The 17882-nt window shown below is 47.7% G+C and overlaps 1 protein-coding gene across 1 annotated transcript in view; it reads left to right on the top strand.

Annotated features, from left to right (window-relative positions):
- The window catches only part of LOC122546066 (protein turtle homolog A-like), a 216874-nt gene that overhangs the window by 98408 nt on the left and 100584 nt on the right, over positions 1-17882 (top strand). The window contains 2 exon segments of the mRNA XM_087981612.1: positions 5569-5709; positions 7298-7414. Of these exon segments, the coding sequence (XP_087837738.1) occupies positions 5569-5709; positions 7298-7414 (258 nt within the window).

The following is a 17882-nucleotide window of genomic DNA, read 5'->3' as shown; positions in this document are numbered from 1 at the left end:
TCTCTGACCCCCTCTCGCTCTCTAACCCCCTCTCTCTCTGATCGCCTCTCGCTCTCTGACCCCCTCTCGCTCTCTGAGCCCCTCTCGCTCTCTGACCCCCTCTCTCTCTCTGACTCTCTCTCTCTCTCTGACCCTCTCTCTCTCTCTGACCCTCTCTCTCTCTCTGACCACCTCTCGCTCTTCTGACCCTCTCTCTCTCTCTGACCACCTCTCGCTCTCTGACCCCCTCTCTCTCTCTGACCCTCTCTCTCTCTGACCCTCTCTCTCTCTGACCCTCTCTCTCTCTGACCCCCTCTCTCTCTCTGACCCTCTCTCTCTGACCCTCTCTCTCTCTGACCCCCTCTCTCTCTCTGACCCTCTCTCTCTCTGACCCCCTCTCTCTCTCTGACCTTCTCTCTCTCTCTGACCCTCTCTCTCTCTGACCCTCTCTCTCTCTGACCCTCTCTCTCTCTGACCCCCTCTCTCTCTCTGACCCTCTCTCTCTCTGACCCTCTCTCTCTCTCTCTGACCCTCTCTCTCTCTCTGACCCTCTCTCTCTCTCTGACCCTCTCTCTCTCTCTGACCCCCTCTCTCTCTGACCCTCTCTCTCTCTGACCCCCTCTCTCTCTCTGACCCTCTCTCTCTCTGACCCTCTCTCTCTCTGACCCCCTCTCGCTCTCTGACCCCCTCTCTCTCTCTGACCCCCTCTCTCTCTCTGTCTCTCTCTCTCTCTGACCCCCTCTCTCTCTCTGACCCCCTCTCTCTCTCTGACCCCCTCTCGCTCTCTAACCCCCTCTCTCTCTGACCCTCTCTCTCTCTGACCCCCTCTCTCTCTCCGACCCTCTCTCTCTCTGACCCTCTCTCTCTCTGACCCTCTCTCTCTCTCTGAACTCCTCTCTCTCTGACCCCCTCTCTCTCTGACCCCCTCTCTCTCTGACCCTCTCTCTCTCTGACCCCCTCTCTCTCTGACCCCCTCTCTCTCTGACCCCCTCTCTCTCTCTGACCCCCTCTCTCTCTGACCCTCTCTCTCTCTGACCCCCTCTCTCTCTGACCCCCTCTCTCTCTGACCCCCTCTCGCTCTCTGACCCCCTCTCTCTCTCTGACCCCCTCTCGCTCTCTAACCCCCTCTCTCTCTGACCGCCTCTCGCTCTCTGACCCCCTCTCGCTCTCTGACCCCCTCTCGCTCTCTGACCCCCTCTCTCTCTCTGACCCTCTCTCTCTCTCTGACCCTCTCTCTCTCTCTGACCCTCTCTCTCTCTCTGACCACCTCTCGCTCTCTGACCCTCTCTCTCTCTCTCTGACCACCTCTCGCTCTCTGACCCCCTCTCTCTCTCTGACCCCCTCTCTCTCTCTGACCCCCTCTCTCTCTCTGACCCTCTCTCTCTCTCTCTCTGACCCTCTCTCTCTCTCTGACCCTCTCTCTCTCGCTGACCCCCTCTCTCTCTCTGACCCCCTCTCTCTCTGACCCTCTCTCTCTCTGACCCCCTCTCTCTCTCTCTGACCCTCTCTCTCTCTGACCCTCTCTCTCTCTGACCCCCTCTCGCTCTCTGACCCCCTCTCGCTCTCTGACCCCCTCTCTCTCTCTGTCTCTCTCTCTCTCTGACCCCCTCTCTCTCTCTGACCCCCTCTCTCTCTCTGACCCCCTCTCGCTCTCTAACCCCCTCTCTCTCTGACCCTCTCTCTCTCTGACCCCCTCTCTCTCTCTGACCCTCTCTCTCTCTGACCCTCTCTCTCTCTGACCCTCTCTCTCTCTCTGACCCTCTCTCTCTCTGACCCCCTCTCTCTCTGACCCTCTCTCTCTCTGACACTCTCTCTCTCTGACCCCCTCTCTCTCTGACCCTCTCTCTCTCTGACCCCCTCTCTCTCTGACCCCCTCTCTCTCTCTGACCCCCTCTCTCTCTGACCCCCTCTCTCTCTGACCCCCTCTCTCTCTGACCCTCTCTCTCTCTGACCTCCTCTCTCTCTCTGACCCCCTCTCGCTCTCTAACCCTCTCTCTCTCTGACCCCCTCTCTCTCTCTGACCCTCTCTCTCTCTGACCCTCTCTCTCTCTGACCCCCTCTCTCTCTGACCCTCTCTCTCTCTCTGACCCCCTCTCTCTCTCTGACCCTCTCTCTCTCTGACCCCCTCTCTCTCTCTGACCCTCTCTCTCTCTGACCCTCTCTCTCTCTGACCCCCTCTCTCTCTCTGACCCTCTCTCTCTCTCTGACCCCCTCTCTCTCTCTGACCCTCTCTCTCTCTGACCCTCTCTCTCTCTGACCCCCTCTCTCTCTCTGACCCTCTCTCTCTCTCTGACCCCCTCTCTCTCTCTGACCCCCTCTCTCTCTGACCCCCTCTCTCTCTGACCCTCTCTCTCTCTGACCCTCTCTCTCTCTGACCCCCTCTCTCTCTGACCCTCTCTCTCTCTGACCCCCCCTCTCTCTGACCCTCTCTCTCTCTGACCCCCTCTCTCTCTGACCCTCTCTCTCTCTGACCCCCTCTCTCTCTGACCCCCTCTCTCTCTGACCCTCTCTCTCTCTGACCCTCTCTCTCTCTGACCCCCTCTCTCTCTGACCCTCTCTCTCTCTGACCCCCTCTCTCTCTGACCCTCTCTCTTTCTGACCCCCTCTCTCTCTGACCCTCTCTCTCTCTCTGACCCTCTCTCTCTCTGACCCTCTCTCTCTCTGACCCCCTCTCTCTCTGACCCTCTCTCTCTCTGACCCCCCCTCTCTCTGACCCTCTCTCTCTCTGACCCCCTCTCTCTCTGACCCTCTCTCTCTCTGACCCCCTCTCTCTCTGACCCCCTCTCTCTCTGACCCTCTCTCTCTCTGACCCTCTCTGACCCTCTCTCTCTCTGACCCCCTCTCTCTCTGACCCTCTCTCTCTCTGACCCTCTCTGACCCTCTCTCTCTCTGACCCCCTCTCTCTCTGACCCTCTCTCTCTCTGACCCTCTCTGACCCTCTCTCTCTCTGACCCCCTCTCTCTCTGACCCTCTCTCTCTCTGACCCTCTCTGACCCTCTCTCTCTCTGACCCTCTCTCTCTCTGACCCTCTCTCTCTCTGACCCCCTCTCTCTCTGACCCTCTCTCTCTCTGACCCTCTCTCTCTCTGACCCTCTCTGTCTCTCTCTCTGACCCTCTCTCTCTCTGACCCCCTCTCTCTCTCTGACCCTCTCTCTCTCTGACCCTCTCTCTCTCTGACCCTCTCTCTCTCTGACCCCCTCTCTCTCTCTGACCCTCTCTCTCTCTCTGACCCCCTCTCTCTCTCTGACCCTCTCTCTCTCTGACCCTCTCTCTCTCTGACCCCCTCTCTCTCTCTGACCCTCTCTCTCTCTCTGACCCCCTCTCTCTCTCTGACCCCCTCTCTCTCTGACCCCCTCTCTCTCTGACCCTCTCTCTCTCTGACCCCCTCTCTCTCTGACCCTCTCTCTCTCTGACCCCCTCTCTCTCTGACCCTCTCTCTCTCTGACCCTCTCTCTCTCTGACCCTCTCTCTCTCTGACCCCCTCTCTCTCTGACCCTCTCTCTCTCTGACCCCCCCTCTCTCTGACCCTCTCTCTCTCTGACCCCCTCTCTCTCTGACCCTCTCTCTCTCTGACCCCCTCTCTCTCTGACCCCCTCTCTCTCTGACCCTCTCTCTCTCTCTGACCCTCTCTGACCCTCTCTCTCTCTGACCCCCTCTCTCTCTGACCCTCTCTCTCTCTGACCCTCTCTCTTTCTGACCCCCTCTCTCTCTGACCCTCTCTCTCTCTCTGACCCTCTCTCTCTCTGACCCTCTCTCTCTCTGACCCCCTCTCTCTCTGACCCTCTCTCTCTCTGACCCCCCCTCTCTCTGACCCTCTCTCTCTCTGACCCCCTCTCTCTCTGACCCTCTCTCTCTCTGACCCCCTCTCTCTCTGACCCCCTCTCTCTCTGACCCTCTCTCTCTCTGACCCTCTCTGACCCTCTCTCTCTCTGACCCCCTCTCTCTCTGACCCTCTCTCTCTCTGACCCTCTCTGACCCTCTCTCTCTCTGACCCCCTCTCTCTCTGACCCTCTCTCTCTCTGACCCTCTCTGACCCTCTCTCTCTCTGACCCTCTCTCTCTCTGACCCTCTCTCTCTCTGACCCCCTCTCTCTCTGACCCTCTCTCTCTCTGACCCTCTCTCTCTCTGACCCTCTCTGTCTCTCTCTCTGACCCTCTCTCTCTGACCCTCTCTGTCTCTCTCTCTGACCCCCTCTCTCTCTCTGACCCCCTCTCTCTCTGACCCCCTCTCTCTCTCTGACCCCCTCTCTCTCTCTGACCCCCTCTCTCTCTGACCCCCTCTCTCTCTCTGACCCTCTCTCTCTCTGACCCCCTCTCTCTCTCTGACCCCCCCTCTCTCTCTGACCCCCTCTCTCTCTGACCCCCTCTCTCTCTCTGACCCCCTCTCTCTCTCTGACCCCCTCTCTCTCTCTGACCCCCTCTCTCTCTGACCCCCTCTCTCTCTGACCCCCTCTCTCTCTCTGACCCTCTCTGACCCTCTCTCTCTCTGACCCCCTCTCTCTCTGACCCCCTCTCTCTCTCTGACCCCCTCTCTCTCTCTGACCCCCTCTCTCTCTCTGACCCCCTCTCTCTCTCTGACCCCCTCTCTCTCTGACCCCCTCTCTCTCTCTCTGACCCCCTCTCTCTCTCTGACCCCCTCTCTCTCTCTGACCCCCTCTCTCTCTGACCCCCTCTCTCTCTCTGACCCCCTCTCTCTCTCTGACCCCCTCTCTCTCTGACCCCCTCTCTCTCTCTGACCCCCTCTCTCTCTCTGACCCCCTCTCTCTCTCTGACCCTCTCTCTCTCTGACCCTCTCTCTCTCTGACCCCCTCTCTCTCTGACCCCCTCTCTCTCTGACCCCCTCTCTCTCTCTGACCCTCTCTCTCTCTCTGACCCCCTCTCTCTCTCTGACCCCCTCTCTCTCTCTGACCCCCTCTCTCTCTCTGACCCCCTCTCTCTCTGACCCCCTCTCTCTCTCTGACCCTCTCCCTCCCTGCCTCCCCTCTCCCTCTCTCTCTCTCTCTCTCTCTCTCTCTCTCCCCCTCCCTTTCTCTCTAACCCTCTCTGTCTCTCTCTCTCGCTGTCCTCTCCCCATTCCGCTTCTTTCACTGTCACATTATTTTTCTTTCTCTCTCTCTGTCTCTCTCTCTCTCTCGCTTTCTCTCTCTGGTCTCTCCCTCTCTCTCTCTACCCCTCTCCCTCCCTCCCTCCTCCTCTCTCCCTCTCTCCCTCTCTGTCTCTCACCCTCTCCCTCCCTCCCTCCTTCTCTCTCCCCTCTCTCTCTCTAACCCTCTCCCTCCCTGCCTCCCCTCTCCCTCTCTCTCTCTCTCTCTCTCTCTCCCCCTCCCTTTCTCTCTAACCCTCTCTCTCCCTCCCTCCTTCTCTATCCCTCTCTCTCTCTGTCTCTAACCCTCTCCCTCCCTCCCTCCTCCTCTCTCTCTCTCTCTCCCCCTCTATCTCTCTCTCTCTCTCTGTCTCTGTCTCTAGCCCTCTCCCTCCCTCCCTCCTCCTCTCTCTCTCTCTCTCTCTCTCTCCCTCTCTCTCTCTCTCTCTGTCCCTCTCTGTCTCTCTCTCTCTGTCTCTCACCCTCAGTCTCTGTGTCTCTCTGCAGGTTCCTGGTTGGTACCTGGACAGTGTTGGAACGATAGTGATTGCAATGGGGAATGATGATGTGCTTGGGGAATATACGTGTACCCCCTACAACAGCTACGGCACCCTGGGGGAGTCAGGCCCCACCCGCGTCATTTTAAAGGTGTCTCCGAACTCGGCGACTGACTGCTGTCCTCTGAGCTCCTCCTCGCCTTCTCTCTCTCTCCCTGGAGACCAGCAGCACCACCTTCTTCACTGACTCTGACCACCACACCAGGAAGTTCACCCTTAGGGTGCATCTCAGCTTCTAGCTTGCTGTCTCTCCCTCTCGCCCTGTCTTCCCCCCCCCCACTTCTCTCATTGCCTCTCTCTTCCCCCTGTCTTTCCTCCTTTCTCTCCCCACCCTTCCTCTCTCTCTCTCTCTCTCTCTCTCTCCCCCCTCTCCATCTCAGTCTTTATCTTTCTCTCTGCCTATCTGCCACTCTCACTGTCTCTCTTTCTGTCACTGTCCCTTTCTCTCACTATCTCTCCTTCTTGTCTCTCGTTCATTCTCTCTGTCTCATCCTAATGTTTTTTCCCCTCTATATCTCTTTCTCTCTCTCCCGTCTCCCTCTCTCCCTTTCTCTCGCTCTCTGTCTTCCTCCCCCATCTCTCTCTCTCTCTGTCTCCTCATGTATATCTGTGTCTCTCTCTCTCTCTCCTCTTCTGTGTGTGTGTCTCTCTATTTGTATCTCTTTCTATCTGTCCTTCTCTCACTGTCTCTCTCTCTCTCTCTTTGTCTCTCTCTCCCTCTCTCACTGTCTCTCTCTCCCTCTCTGTGTCACTCTGTGTGTGTGTGTGTGTGTGTGTGTCCCTCTCTCTTCCCCCAACTCATCTCTCTCTCTCCCTTTCTCTCTGTCTCTTTCCCTCTCTCTCCTTCTATCTGTCCCTCTGTGTGTGTGTGTGTCTCTCTCTCTCCACTGTCTCTCTCTCTCCTTCTCTCATTGTCTCTCTCAGTTTGACCCCCTCTTTCTGTCTGTCTGTCTGTCTCTCTCTCTCTCCACCCTCTCTCTGTCTGTCTGTTTGTCTCTCTCTCTCTCTCTCTCTCTCTCTGCCCTCCAATGTCTCTCTCTCTCTCCCTTCTCCCCTCCCTCTCTCCCTCTGTCCCACTCTCCCTCTGTCCCACTCCCTCTCCCTCCATCCCCATCTCTCCATCTCCCTGTCCCACTCTCCTTTTCTCTCTCTCTCCCTCCCTCCCCCTCTCCCCCTCCCTCTCTCCCTCTGTCCCCCTCCCTCTCTCTCCCCCATTCCCTCTGTCAGCCTCCCTCTCCCTATCTTCCTCTCTCCCCCCTCCCTCTCCCCCCTCCCTCTCTCCCCCCTCCCTCTCTCCCCCCTCCCTCTCTCCCCCCTCCCTCTCTCCCCCCTCCCTCTCTCCCCCTCCCTCTCTCCCCCTCTCCCTCTCTCCCCCTCTCCCTCTCTCCCCCTCTCCCTCTCTCCCCCTCTCCCTCTCTCCCCTTCTCCCTCTCTTTCTCCCTCTGTCCCTCTGTCCCTCTCTCCCCCATCTCTCCCTCTCTCCTCCCTCCCTCTCTCCCTCTGCCTCTCTCCCTCCCTCTCTCCCTCTCTCCCTCTCTCTCTCTCTCTCTCCCTCTCTCCCTCTCTCCCCCCCTCCGTCTCTCCCTCCCTCCCTCCCTCTCTCTCTCCCCCCCTCCCTCTGTCTCTCTCTGTCCCAAACCCTGTTTACGAAGCTCTCTGAAGCTGTGTTCTGTCTTTAGGAGCCCCCCAGGTTTCTCACCAAGCCTGGCCCTCGGTACCAGCGGGAGGTGGGCCAGGAACTCAGCATCAACTGCACAGCCACAGGGCAGCCTGAGGCGAGGATTAACTGGAGCAAGGTAAGAGCAAGAGAGGGATAGAGTGAGAGGCATGGAGGGAGGAGTCTGAGGGTAGGGAGAGAGAATGGAGGGAGGGGGAGACAGCTGGAAGGGAGAGAGAGAGATGACATAGATGACAGCGGGGAAGAGAGAGATTTGTGAGCAGGGAACGGGAGGGGAGGGGAGGGGTGTGGAGATGGCCCTATGTCTATCAGAGAAAATAGCGGTCAGAGAATCAGAAAAGCCGACAGCACAGAAACAGACACTTTGGTCCAAATCGTCCAAACGTACCAGGTTTCCAAAGCTAATCTAGTCCCACCTGCCAGCACCCGGCCCATATCCCTCCAAACCCTTCCTATCCATATACCCATCCAGATGCCTCTTAAATGCTGTAATTGTACCAGCCTCCCCCACATCCTCTGGCAGCTCATTCCATACACGTACCACCCTCTGGGTGAAACAGTTGCCCCTTAGGTCCCTTTTATATCATTCCCCACTCAACTAAGAAACATGCCCCCCCCCCCAGTTTTAGAACGCCCCATCCAAGGAAAAAGACCGTGGCTATTCACCCAATTCATGATTTTTATACATCAGTCCTGTATATTATATAAACAATAGCAGACCCTGAGTATATTACAGAGAATAGCAGTCCCTGTGTGTATTACAGACAATACCAGCCCCTGTGTGCATTATAGAGAATAGCAGTCCCTGTGTGTATTACAGAGAATAGCAGTCCCTGTGTGTATTATAGAGAATAGCAGTCCCTGTGTGTATTACAGAGAATAGCAGTCCCTGTGTGTATTATAGAGAATAGCAGTCCCTGTGTATATTACAGAGAATACAAGTCCCTGTGTGTATTACATAGAGTAGCAGTCCCTGTGTGGATTATAGAGAATAGCAGCCCCTGTGTATATTACAGAGAATAGCAGTCCCTGGGTATATTACAGAGAATAGCAGTCCCTGTGTGTATTATGGAGACTAGCAGTCCCTGTGTATATTACAGAGAATAGCAGCCCCTGTGTATATTATAGAGAATACCAGTCCCTGTGTATAATATAGAAAATAGCAGTCCCTGTGTATAATATAGAGAATAGCAGTCCCTGTGTGTATTATAGAGAATAGCAGTCCCTGTGTGTATTGTAGAGAATAGCAGTCCCTGTGTGTATTATAGAGAATAGCAGTCCCTGTGTGTATTGTAGAGAATAGCAGTCCCTGTGTGTATTGTAGAGAATAGCAGTCCCTGTGTGTATTATAGAGAATACCAGTCCCTCTGTGTATTATAGAGAATAGCAGTCCCTGTGTGTATTGTAGAGAATAGCAGTCCCTGTGTGGATTATAGAGAATAGCAGTCCCTGTGTATATTACAGAGAATAGCAGCCCCTGTGTGTATTATAGAGAATAGCAGTCCCTGTGTATATTATAGAGAATAGCAGCCCCTGTGTGTATTGTACAGAATACCAAACCCTGTGTATATTATAAAGAATAGCACTCCCTGAGTGTATTATAGAGAATAGCAGTCCCTGTGTATATTACAGAGAATACCAGTCCCTGTGGTTATTATAGAGATTTGCAGTCCCTGTATGTATTATAGAGAATAGCAGTCCCTGTGTGTATAACAGAGAATAGCAGTCCCCGTGTATATTACAGAGAATAGCATTCCCTATGTATATTATATAGAAAGCAGTCCGTGTATGTATTACAGAGAATAGCATTCCCTGTGTATACTATTAGAGAATAGCAAACCCTGTGTATATTATAGGGAATAGCAGTCCCTGTGTATATTACTGAGAATACCAGTCCCTGTGTATATTACAGAGAATAGCAGTCCCTGTGTGTATTACAGAGAATAGCAGTCCCTGTGTGTATTATAGAGAATAGCAATCCCTGTGTGTATTACAGAGGCAAGCAGTCCCTGTGTATATTATAGAGAATAGCAGTTCCTGTGTGTATTATAGAGAATAGCAGTCCCTGTGTGTATTATAGAGAATAGCAGTCCCTGTGTGTATTACAGAGAGTATCAGTCGCTCTGTATATTCTGGAAAATATCAGTTCCTGTGAGTATTATTGAGAATACCAGTCCCTGTGTGTATTACAGAGAATAGCAGTCCCTGTGTATATTATAGAGAATAACAGTCCCTGTGTGTATTAGAGAGAATAGCAGTCCCTGTGTGTATTAGAGAGAATTGCAGTCCCTGTGTGTATTATAGACAATAGCAGTCCCTGTGTGTATTATAGAGAATAGCAGTCCGTGTGTGTATTATAGAGAATAGCAGTCCCTGTGTGTATTACAGAGAAGAACAGTCCGTGTGTGTTATAGAGAATAGCAGTCCCTGTGTATATTATAGGGAATTGCAGTCCCTGTGTGTATATTATAGAAAATAGCAGTCCCTGTGCGTATTACAGAGATTCCCAGTCTCTGTGTGTATTATAGAGAATAGCAGTCCCTGTGTATATTATAGAGAATTGCAGTCCCTGTGTGCGTTACTGAGAGTCGCAGTCCCTGTGTACATTATAGAAAATATCAGTACATGTGTGTATCATAGAGAATTGCAGTCCCTGTGTGTATTATAGAGAATGGCAGTCCCTGTGTGTATATTATAGAAAATAGCAGTTCCTGTGTGTATTATAGAGAATAGCAGTCCCTGTGTATATTATAGAGAATAGCAGTCCCTGTGTGTATATTATAGAAAATAGCAGACCCTGTGTGTATTATAGAGAATAGCAGTCCCTGTGTATATTATAGAGAATAGCAGTCCCTGTGTGTATTAGAGAGAATAGCAGTCCCTGTGTGTATTATAGAGAATAGCAGTCCCTGTGTGTCCTATACAGAACAGCAGTCCCCGTGTGTATTACAGAGAATACCAGTCCCAGTGTATATTATAGAGAATAACAGTCCCTGTGTGTATTATTGAGAATAGCAGTCCCTGTGTACATTATAGAAAATAGCAGTACGTGTGTGTATTAGAGAGAATACCAGTCCCTGTGTGTATTATAGAGAATTTCAGTTCCGGTGTGTATTATAGAGAATAGCAGTCCCTGTGTGTATTATAGAGAATACCAGTCCCTGTGTGTATTATAGAGAATAGCAGTCCCTGTGTGTATATTATAGACAAGAGCAGTCCCTGTGTGTATTATGGAGAATAGCAGTCCCTGTGTACATTATAGAAAATAGCAGTACGTGTGTGTATTAGAGAGAATTGCAGTCCCTGTGTGTATTATGGAGAATAGCAGTCCCTGTGTGTATTATAGAGAATAGCAGCCCCTGTGTGTATTATAGAGAATAGCAGTCCCTGTGTGTATTATAGAGAATAGCAGTCCCTGTGTACATTATAGAAAATAGCAGTACGTGTGTGTATTAGAGAGAATTGCAGTCCCTGTGTGTATTATAGAGAATAGCAGTACCTGTGTGTATATTATAGAGAATAGCAGTCCGTGTGTGTATTATTGAGAATAGCAGTCCCTGTGTGTATTATAGAGAATAGCAGTCCCTGTGTATATTATAGAGAATAGCAGTCCCTGTGTGTATTATAGAGAATAGCAGTCCCTGTGTGTATTATAGAGAATAGCAGTCCCTGTGTGTATTATAGAGAATAGCAGTCCCTGTGTATATTATAGAGAATAGCAGTCCGTGTGTGTATTATAGAGAATACCAGTCCCTGTGTGTATTACAGAGAATAGCAGTTCCTGTGTGTATTATAGAGAATAGCAGTCCCTGTGTGTATTATAGAGAACAGCAGTCCCTGTGTGTATTATAGAGAATAGCAGTCCCTGTGTATATTATAGAGAATAGCAGTCCCCGTGTGCATTACTGAGAGTCGCAGTCCCTGTGTACATTATAGAAAATATCAGTACATGTGTATTATACAGAATTACAGTCCATGTGTGTATTATAGAGAATTGCAGTCCCTGTGTGTATTATAGAGAAGAGCAGTCCCTGTGTGTATTATAGAGAATAGCAGTCCCTGTGTATATTATAGAGAATAGCAGTCCCCGTGTAAATAACAGAGAAGAGCAGTTTCTGTGTGTATTATAGAGAATAGCAGTCCCTGTGTGTATTATAGAGAATAGCAGTCCCCGTGTATATAACAGAGAATAGCAGTCCCTGTGTATATTATAGAGAATAGCAGTCCCTGTGTGTATTTTGGAGAATAGCAGTCCCTGTGTGTATTATAGAGAATGGCAGTCCCTGTGTGCATTACTGAGAGTAGAAGTCCCTGTGTACATTATAGAGAATAGCAGTCCCTGTGTACATTATAGAGAATAGCAGTCCCTGTGTACATTATAGAGAATAGCAGTCCCTGTGTGCATTAGTAAGAGTTGCAGTCCCTGTGTACATTATAGAAAATAGCAGTACATGTGTGTATTAGAGAGAATTGCAGTCCCTGTGTGTATGATAGAGAATAGCAGTCCCTGTGTGTATTATAGAGAATAACAGTCCCTGTGTATATTACAGAAAATTGCAGCCCCTGTGTGTGTTATAGAGAATAGCAGTTCCTGTGTATATTACAGAGAATAGCAGTCCCTGTGTGTATTATATAGAATAGCAGTCCCTGTGTATATTACAGAGAATAGCAGTCCCTGTGTATATTACAGAGAATAGCAGTCCCTGTGTGTATTAGATAGAATAGCAGTTCCTGTGTATATTACAGAGAATGGCAGTCCCTGTGTGTATTATATAGAATAGCAGTCCCTGTGTTCATTACTGAGAATAGCAGTCCCTGTGTACATTATAGAGAATAGCAGTCCCTGTGTACATTATAGAGAATAGCAGTCCCTGTGTACATTATAGAGAATAGCAGTCCCTGTGTGCATTAGTAAGAGTCGCAGTCCCTGTGTACATTATAGAAAATAGCAGTACATGTGTGTATTAGAGAGAATTGCAGTCCCTGTGTGTATTATAGAGAATAGCAGTCCCTGTGTGTATTATAGAGAATAACAGTCCCTGTGTATATTACAGAAAATAGCAGTCCCTGTGTGTGTTATAGAGAATAGCAGTTCCTGTGTATATTACAGAGAATAGCAGTCCCTGTGTGTATTATATAGAATAGCAGTCCCTGTGTATATTACAGAGAATAGCAGTCCCTGTGTATATTACAGAGAATAGCAGTCCCTGTGTGTATTATATAGAATAGCAGTTCCTGTGTATATTACAGAGAATAGCAGTCCCTGTGTGTATTATATAGAATAGCAGTCCCTGTGTATATTACAAAGAATAGCAGTCCCTGTGATTATTGTAGATAATAGCAGTCCCTGTGTGTATTATAGAGAACAGCAGTCCCTGTGTATATTACAGAGAATAACAGTCCCTGTGTGTATTATTGAGAATAGCAGTCCCTGTGTACATTATAGATAATAGCAGTACGTGTGTGTATTAGAGAGAATTGCAGTTCCTGTGTGTATTATAAAGAATAGCAGTACGTGTGTGTATTATAGAGAATAGCAGTCCCTGTGTGTATTACAGAGAATAGCAGTCCGTGTGTGTTATAGAGAATAGCAGTCCCCTGTGTATATTATAGGGAATTGCAGTCCCTGTGTGGATATTATAGAAAATAGCAGTCCCTGTGCGAATGATAGAGATTCCCAGTCCCTGTGTGTATTATAGAGAATAGCAGTCCCTGTGTATATTATAGAGAATTGCAGTCCCTGTGTGCATTACTGAGTGTCGCAGTCCCTGTGTACATTATAGAAAATATCAGTACATGTGTGTATTATAGAGAATTGCAGTCCCTGTGTGTATTGTAGAGAATAGCAGTCCTTATGTGTATTGTAGAGAATAGCAGTCCCTGTGTGTATTACAGAGAATAGCAGTCCCTGTGTGTATTATAGAGAATAGCAGCCCCTGTGTGTATTATAGAGAATAGCAGTCCCTGTGTGTATTACACAGAATAGCAGTTCCTGTGTGTATTATAGAGAATAGCAGTCCCTGTGTGTATTATAGAGAATAGCAGTCCCTGTGTATATTACAGAGAATAGCAGTCCCTGTGAGTATTATAGATAATAGCAGTCCCTGTGTGTATTATAGAGAACAGCAGTCCCTGTGTATATTACAGAGAATAACAGTCCCTGTGTGTATTATTGAGAATAGCAGTCCCTGTGTACATTATAGATAATAGCAGTACGTGTGTGTATTAGAGAGAATTGCAGTTCCTGTGTGTATTATAAAGAATAGCAGTCCCTATGAGTATTGTAGAGAATAGCAGTCCCTGTGTGTATTACAGAGAATAGCAGTCCCTGTGTGTATTATAGAGAATAGCAGCCCCTGTGTGTATTATAGAGAATAGCAGTCCCCGTGTATATTATAGAGAATAGGAGTCCCTGTGTGTATTACGGAGAATAGCAGTCCCTGTGTGTATTATAGAGAATGGCAGTCCCTGTGTGCATTACTGAGAGTAGAAGTCCCTGTGTGTATTATAGACAATAGCAGTCCCTGTGTATATTACAGAGAATAGCAGTTCCTGTGTGTATTACAGAGAATAGCAGTCCCTGTGTGTATTATAGACAATAGCAGTCCCTGTGTGTATTATAGAGAACAGCAGTCCCTGTGTATATTACAGAGAATAGCAGTCCCTGTGTGTATTATAGAGAATAGCAGTCCCTGTGTGTATTATAGAGAACAGCAGTCCCTGTGTATATTAAAGAGAATTGCAGTCCCTGTGTGTATTATAGAGAACAGCCGTCCCTGTGTATATTACAGAGAATAACAGTCCCTGTGTGTATTATTGAGAATAGCAGTCCCTGTGTGCATTATAGAAAATAGCAGTACGTGTGTGTATTAGAGAGAATTGCAGTCCCTGTGTGTATTATAGAGAATAGCAGTCCCTGTGTGTATTACAGAGAATAGCAGTCCCTGTGTATATTATAGGGAATTGCAGTCCCTGTGTGTATATTATAGAAAATAGCAGTCCCTGTGCGTATTACGGAGATTCCCAGTCTCTGTGTGTATTATAGAGAATAGCAGTCCCTGTATATATTATAGAGAATTGCAGTCCCTGTGTGCATTATAGAAAATAGCAGTCCGTGTGTGTATTATTGAGAATAGCAGTCCCTGTGTGTATTATAGAGAATAGCAGTCCCTGTGTATATTATAGAGAATAGCAGTCCCTGTGTGTATTATAGAGAATAGCAGTCCGTGTGTGTATTATAGAGAATAGCAGTCCCTGTGTGTATTATAGAGAATAGCAGTCCCTGTGTATATTATAGAGAATAGCTGTCCCTGTGTGTATTATATAAAATAGAAGTCCCTGTGTATATTACAGAGAATAGCAGTCCCTGTGTGTATTTTGGAGAATACCAGTCCGTGTGTGTATAAAAGAGAATAGCAATCCCTGTGTGTATTATAGAGAATAGCAGTCCCTGTGTATATTACAGAAAATAGCAGTCCCTGTGTGTGTTATAGAGAATAGCAGTCTCTGTGTATATTACAGAGAATAGCAGTCCCTGTGTGTATTATAGAGAATAGCAGTTCCTGTGTATATTACAGAGAAGAGCAGTCCCTGTGTGTATTATATAGAATAGCAGTCCCTGTGTATCTTCCAGAGAATAGCAGTCCCTGTGTGTATTTTGGAGAATACCAGTCCTCGTGTGTATTATAGAGAATAGCAGTCCCTGTGTGTATTGCAGAGAATAGCAGTCCCTGTGGGTATTATAGAGAATAGCAATCCCTCTGTGTATAACAGAAAATAGCAGTCCCTGTGTGTTTTATAGAGAATAGCAGTCCCTGTGTGCATGAAAGAGAACAGCAGTCGCTGTGTGTATTATAGAGAATAGCAGTCCCTGTGTACAGAAGAGAAAATAGCAGTACGTGTGTGTATTAGAGAGAATTGCAGTCCCTGTGTGTATTATAGAGAATTGCAGTCCCTGTGTGTATTATAGAGAATAGCAGTACATGTGTGTATATTATAGAGAACAGCAGTCCGTGTGTGTATTATACAGAATAGCATTCCGTGTGTACATTATAGAGAATAGCAGTCCCTGTGTCTATTATAGAGAATAGCAGTCCCTGTGTATATTATAGACAATAGCAGTCCCTGTGTGTATTTTGGAGAATAGCAGTCTGTGTGCGTATTATTGAGAATAGCAGTCCCTGTGTGCATTACTGAGAATAGCAGTCCCTGTGTACATTATAGAGAATAGCAGTCCCTGTGTGTATTAAAGAGAATAGCAGTCCCTGTGTATATTACAGAGAATAGCAGTCCCTGTGTATATTACAGAGAATAGCAGTCCCTGTGAGTATTATAGAGAATAGCCGTCCCTGTGTGTATTATAGAGAACAGCAGTCCCTGTGTATATTAAAGAGAATTGCAGTCCCTGTATATATTACAGAGAATAGCAGTCCCTGTGGGTATTATTGAGAATAGCAGTCCCTGTGTACATTATAGAAAATAGCAGTACGTGTGTGTATTAGAGAGAATTGCAGTCCCTGTGTGTATTATAGAGAATTGCAGTCCCCTGTGTATATTATAGGGAATTGCAGTCCCTGTGTGGATATTACAGAAAATAGCAATCCCTGTGCGTATTACAGAGATTCCCAGTCCCTGTGTGTATTATAGAGAATAGCAGTCCCTGTGTATATTATAGAGAATTGCAGTCCCTGTGTGCATTACTGAGAGTCGCAGTCCCTGTGTACATTATAGAAAATATCAGTACATGTGTGTATTATAGAGAATTGCAGTCCCTGTGTGTATTGTAGAGAATAGCAGTCCCTGTGTGTGTTGTAGAGAATAGCAGTCCCTGTGTGTATTACAGAGAATAGCAGTCCCTGTGTGTATTATAGAGAATAGCAGCCCCTGTGTGTATTATAGAGAATAGCAGTCCCCGTGTGTATTATAGAGAGTAGCAGTCCCTGTGTATATTACAGAAAATAGCAGTCCCTGTGTGTGTTATAGAGAATAGCAGTCTCTGTGTATATTACAGAGAATAGCAGTCCCTGTGTGTATTATATAAAATAGAAGTCCCTGTGTATATTACAGAGAATAGCAGTCCCTGTGTGTATTTTGGAGAATACCAGTCCGTGTGTGTATAAAAGAGAATAGCAATCCCTGTGTGTATTATAGAGAATAGCAGTCCCTGTGTACATTATAGAGAATAGCAGTCCCTGTGTGTATTAAAGAGAATAGCAGTCCCTGTGTGCATTACTAAGAGTCGCAGTCCCTGTGTACATTATAGAAAATAGCAGTACATGTGTGTATTAGAGAGAATTGCAGTCCCTGTGTGTATTATAGAGAATAGCAGTCCCTGTGTGTATTACGGGGAATAGCAGTCCCTGTGTGTATTATAGAGAATAGCAGTCCCTGTGTGCATTATTGAGAGTAGAAGTCCGTGTGTGTATTATAGAGAATAGCAGCCCCTGTGTGTATTATAGACAATAGCAGTTCCTGTGTATATTACAGAGAATAGCAGTCCCTGTGTGTATTATAGACAACAGCAGTCCCTGTGTGTATTATAGAGAATAGCAGTCCCTGTGTATATTACAGAGAATAGCAGTCCCTGTGAGTATTATAGAGAATAGCCGTCCCTGTGTGTATTATAGAGAACAGCAGTCCCTGTGTATATTAAAGAGAATTGCAGTCCCTGTATATATTACAGAGAATAGCAGTCCCTGTGGGTATTATTGAGAATAGCAGTCCCTGTGTACATTATAGAAAATAGCAGTACGTGTGTGTATTAGAGAGAATTGCAGTCCCTGTGTGTATTATAGAGAATTGCAGTCCCCTGTGTATATTATAGGGAATTGCAGTCCCTGTGTGGATATTATAGAAAATAGCAATCCCTGTGCGTATTACAGAGATTCCCAGTCCCTGTGTGTATTATAGAGAATAGCAGTCCCTGTGTATATTATAGAGAATTGCAGTCCCTGTGTGCATTACTGAGAGTCGCAGTCCCTGTGTACATTATAGAAAATATCAGTACATGTGTGTATTATAGAGAATTGCAGTCCCTGTGTGTATTGTAGAGAATAGCAGTCCCTGTGTGTGTTGTAGAGAATAGCAGTCCCTGTGTGTATTACAGAGAATAGCAGTCCCTGTGTGTATTATAGAGAATAGCAGCCCCTGTGTGTATTATAGAGAATAGCAGTCCCCGTGTGTATTATAGAGAGTAGCAGTCCCTGTGTATATTACAGAAAATAGCAGTCCCTGTGTGTGTTATAGAGAATAGCAGTCTCTGTGTATATTACAGAGAATAGCAGTCCCTGTGTGTATTATATATAATAGAAGTCCCTGTGTATATTACAGAGAATAGCAGTCCCTGTGTGTATTTTGGAGAATACCAGTCCGTGTGTGTATAAAAGAGAATAGCAATCCCTGTGTGTATTATATAGAATAGCAGTCCCTGTGTATATTACAGAAAATAGCAGTCCCTGTGTGTGTTATAGAGAATAGCAGTCTCTGTGTATATTACAGAGAATAGCAGTCCCTGTGTGTATTATAGAGAATAGCAGTTCCTGTGTATATTACAGAGAAGAGCAGTCCCTGTGTGTATTATATAGAAT

The sequence above is a fragment of the Chiloscyllium plagiosum genome, unplaced genomic scaffold, assembly GCF_037043375.1.
Source record: "Chiloscyllium plagiosum isolate Xiang-an unplaced genomic scaffold, Cpla_swu_hap1 HiC_scaffold_40, whole genome shotgun sequence".
In the NCBI taxonomy this organism is placed as follows: domain Eukaryota; kingdom Metazoa; phylum Chordata; class Chondrichthyes; order Orectolobiformes; family Hemiscylliidae; genus Chiloscyllium; species Chiloscyllium plagiosum.
Note: the sequence above shows the minus strand (reverse complement) of the source record. Positions and strands in the feature narration are given on the sequence as shown.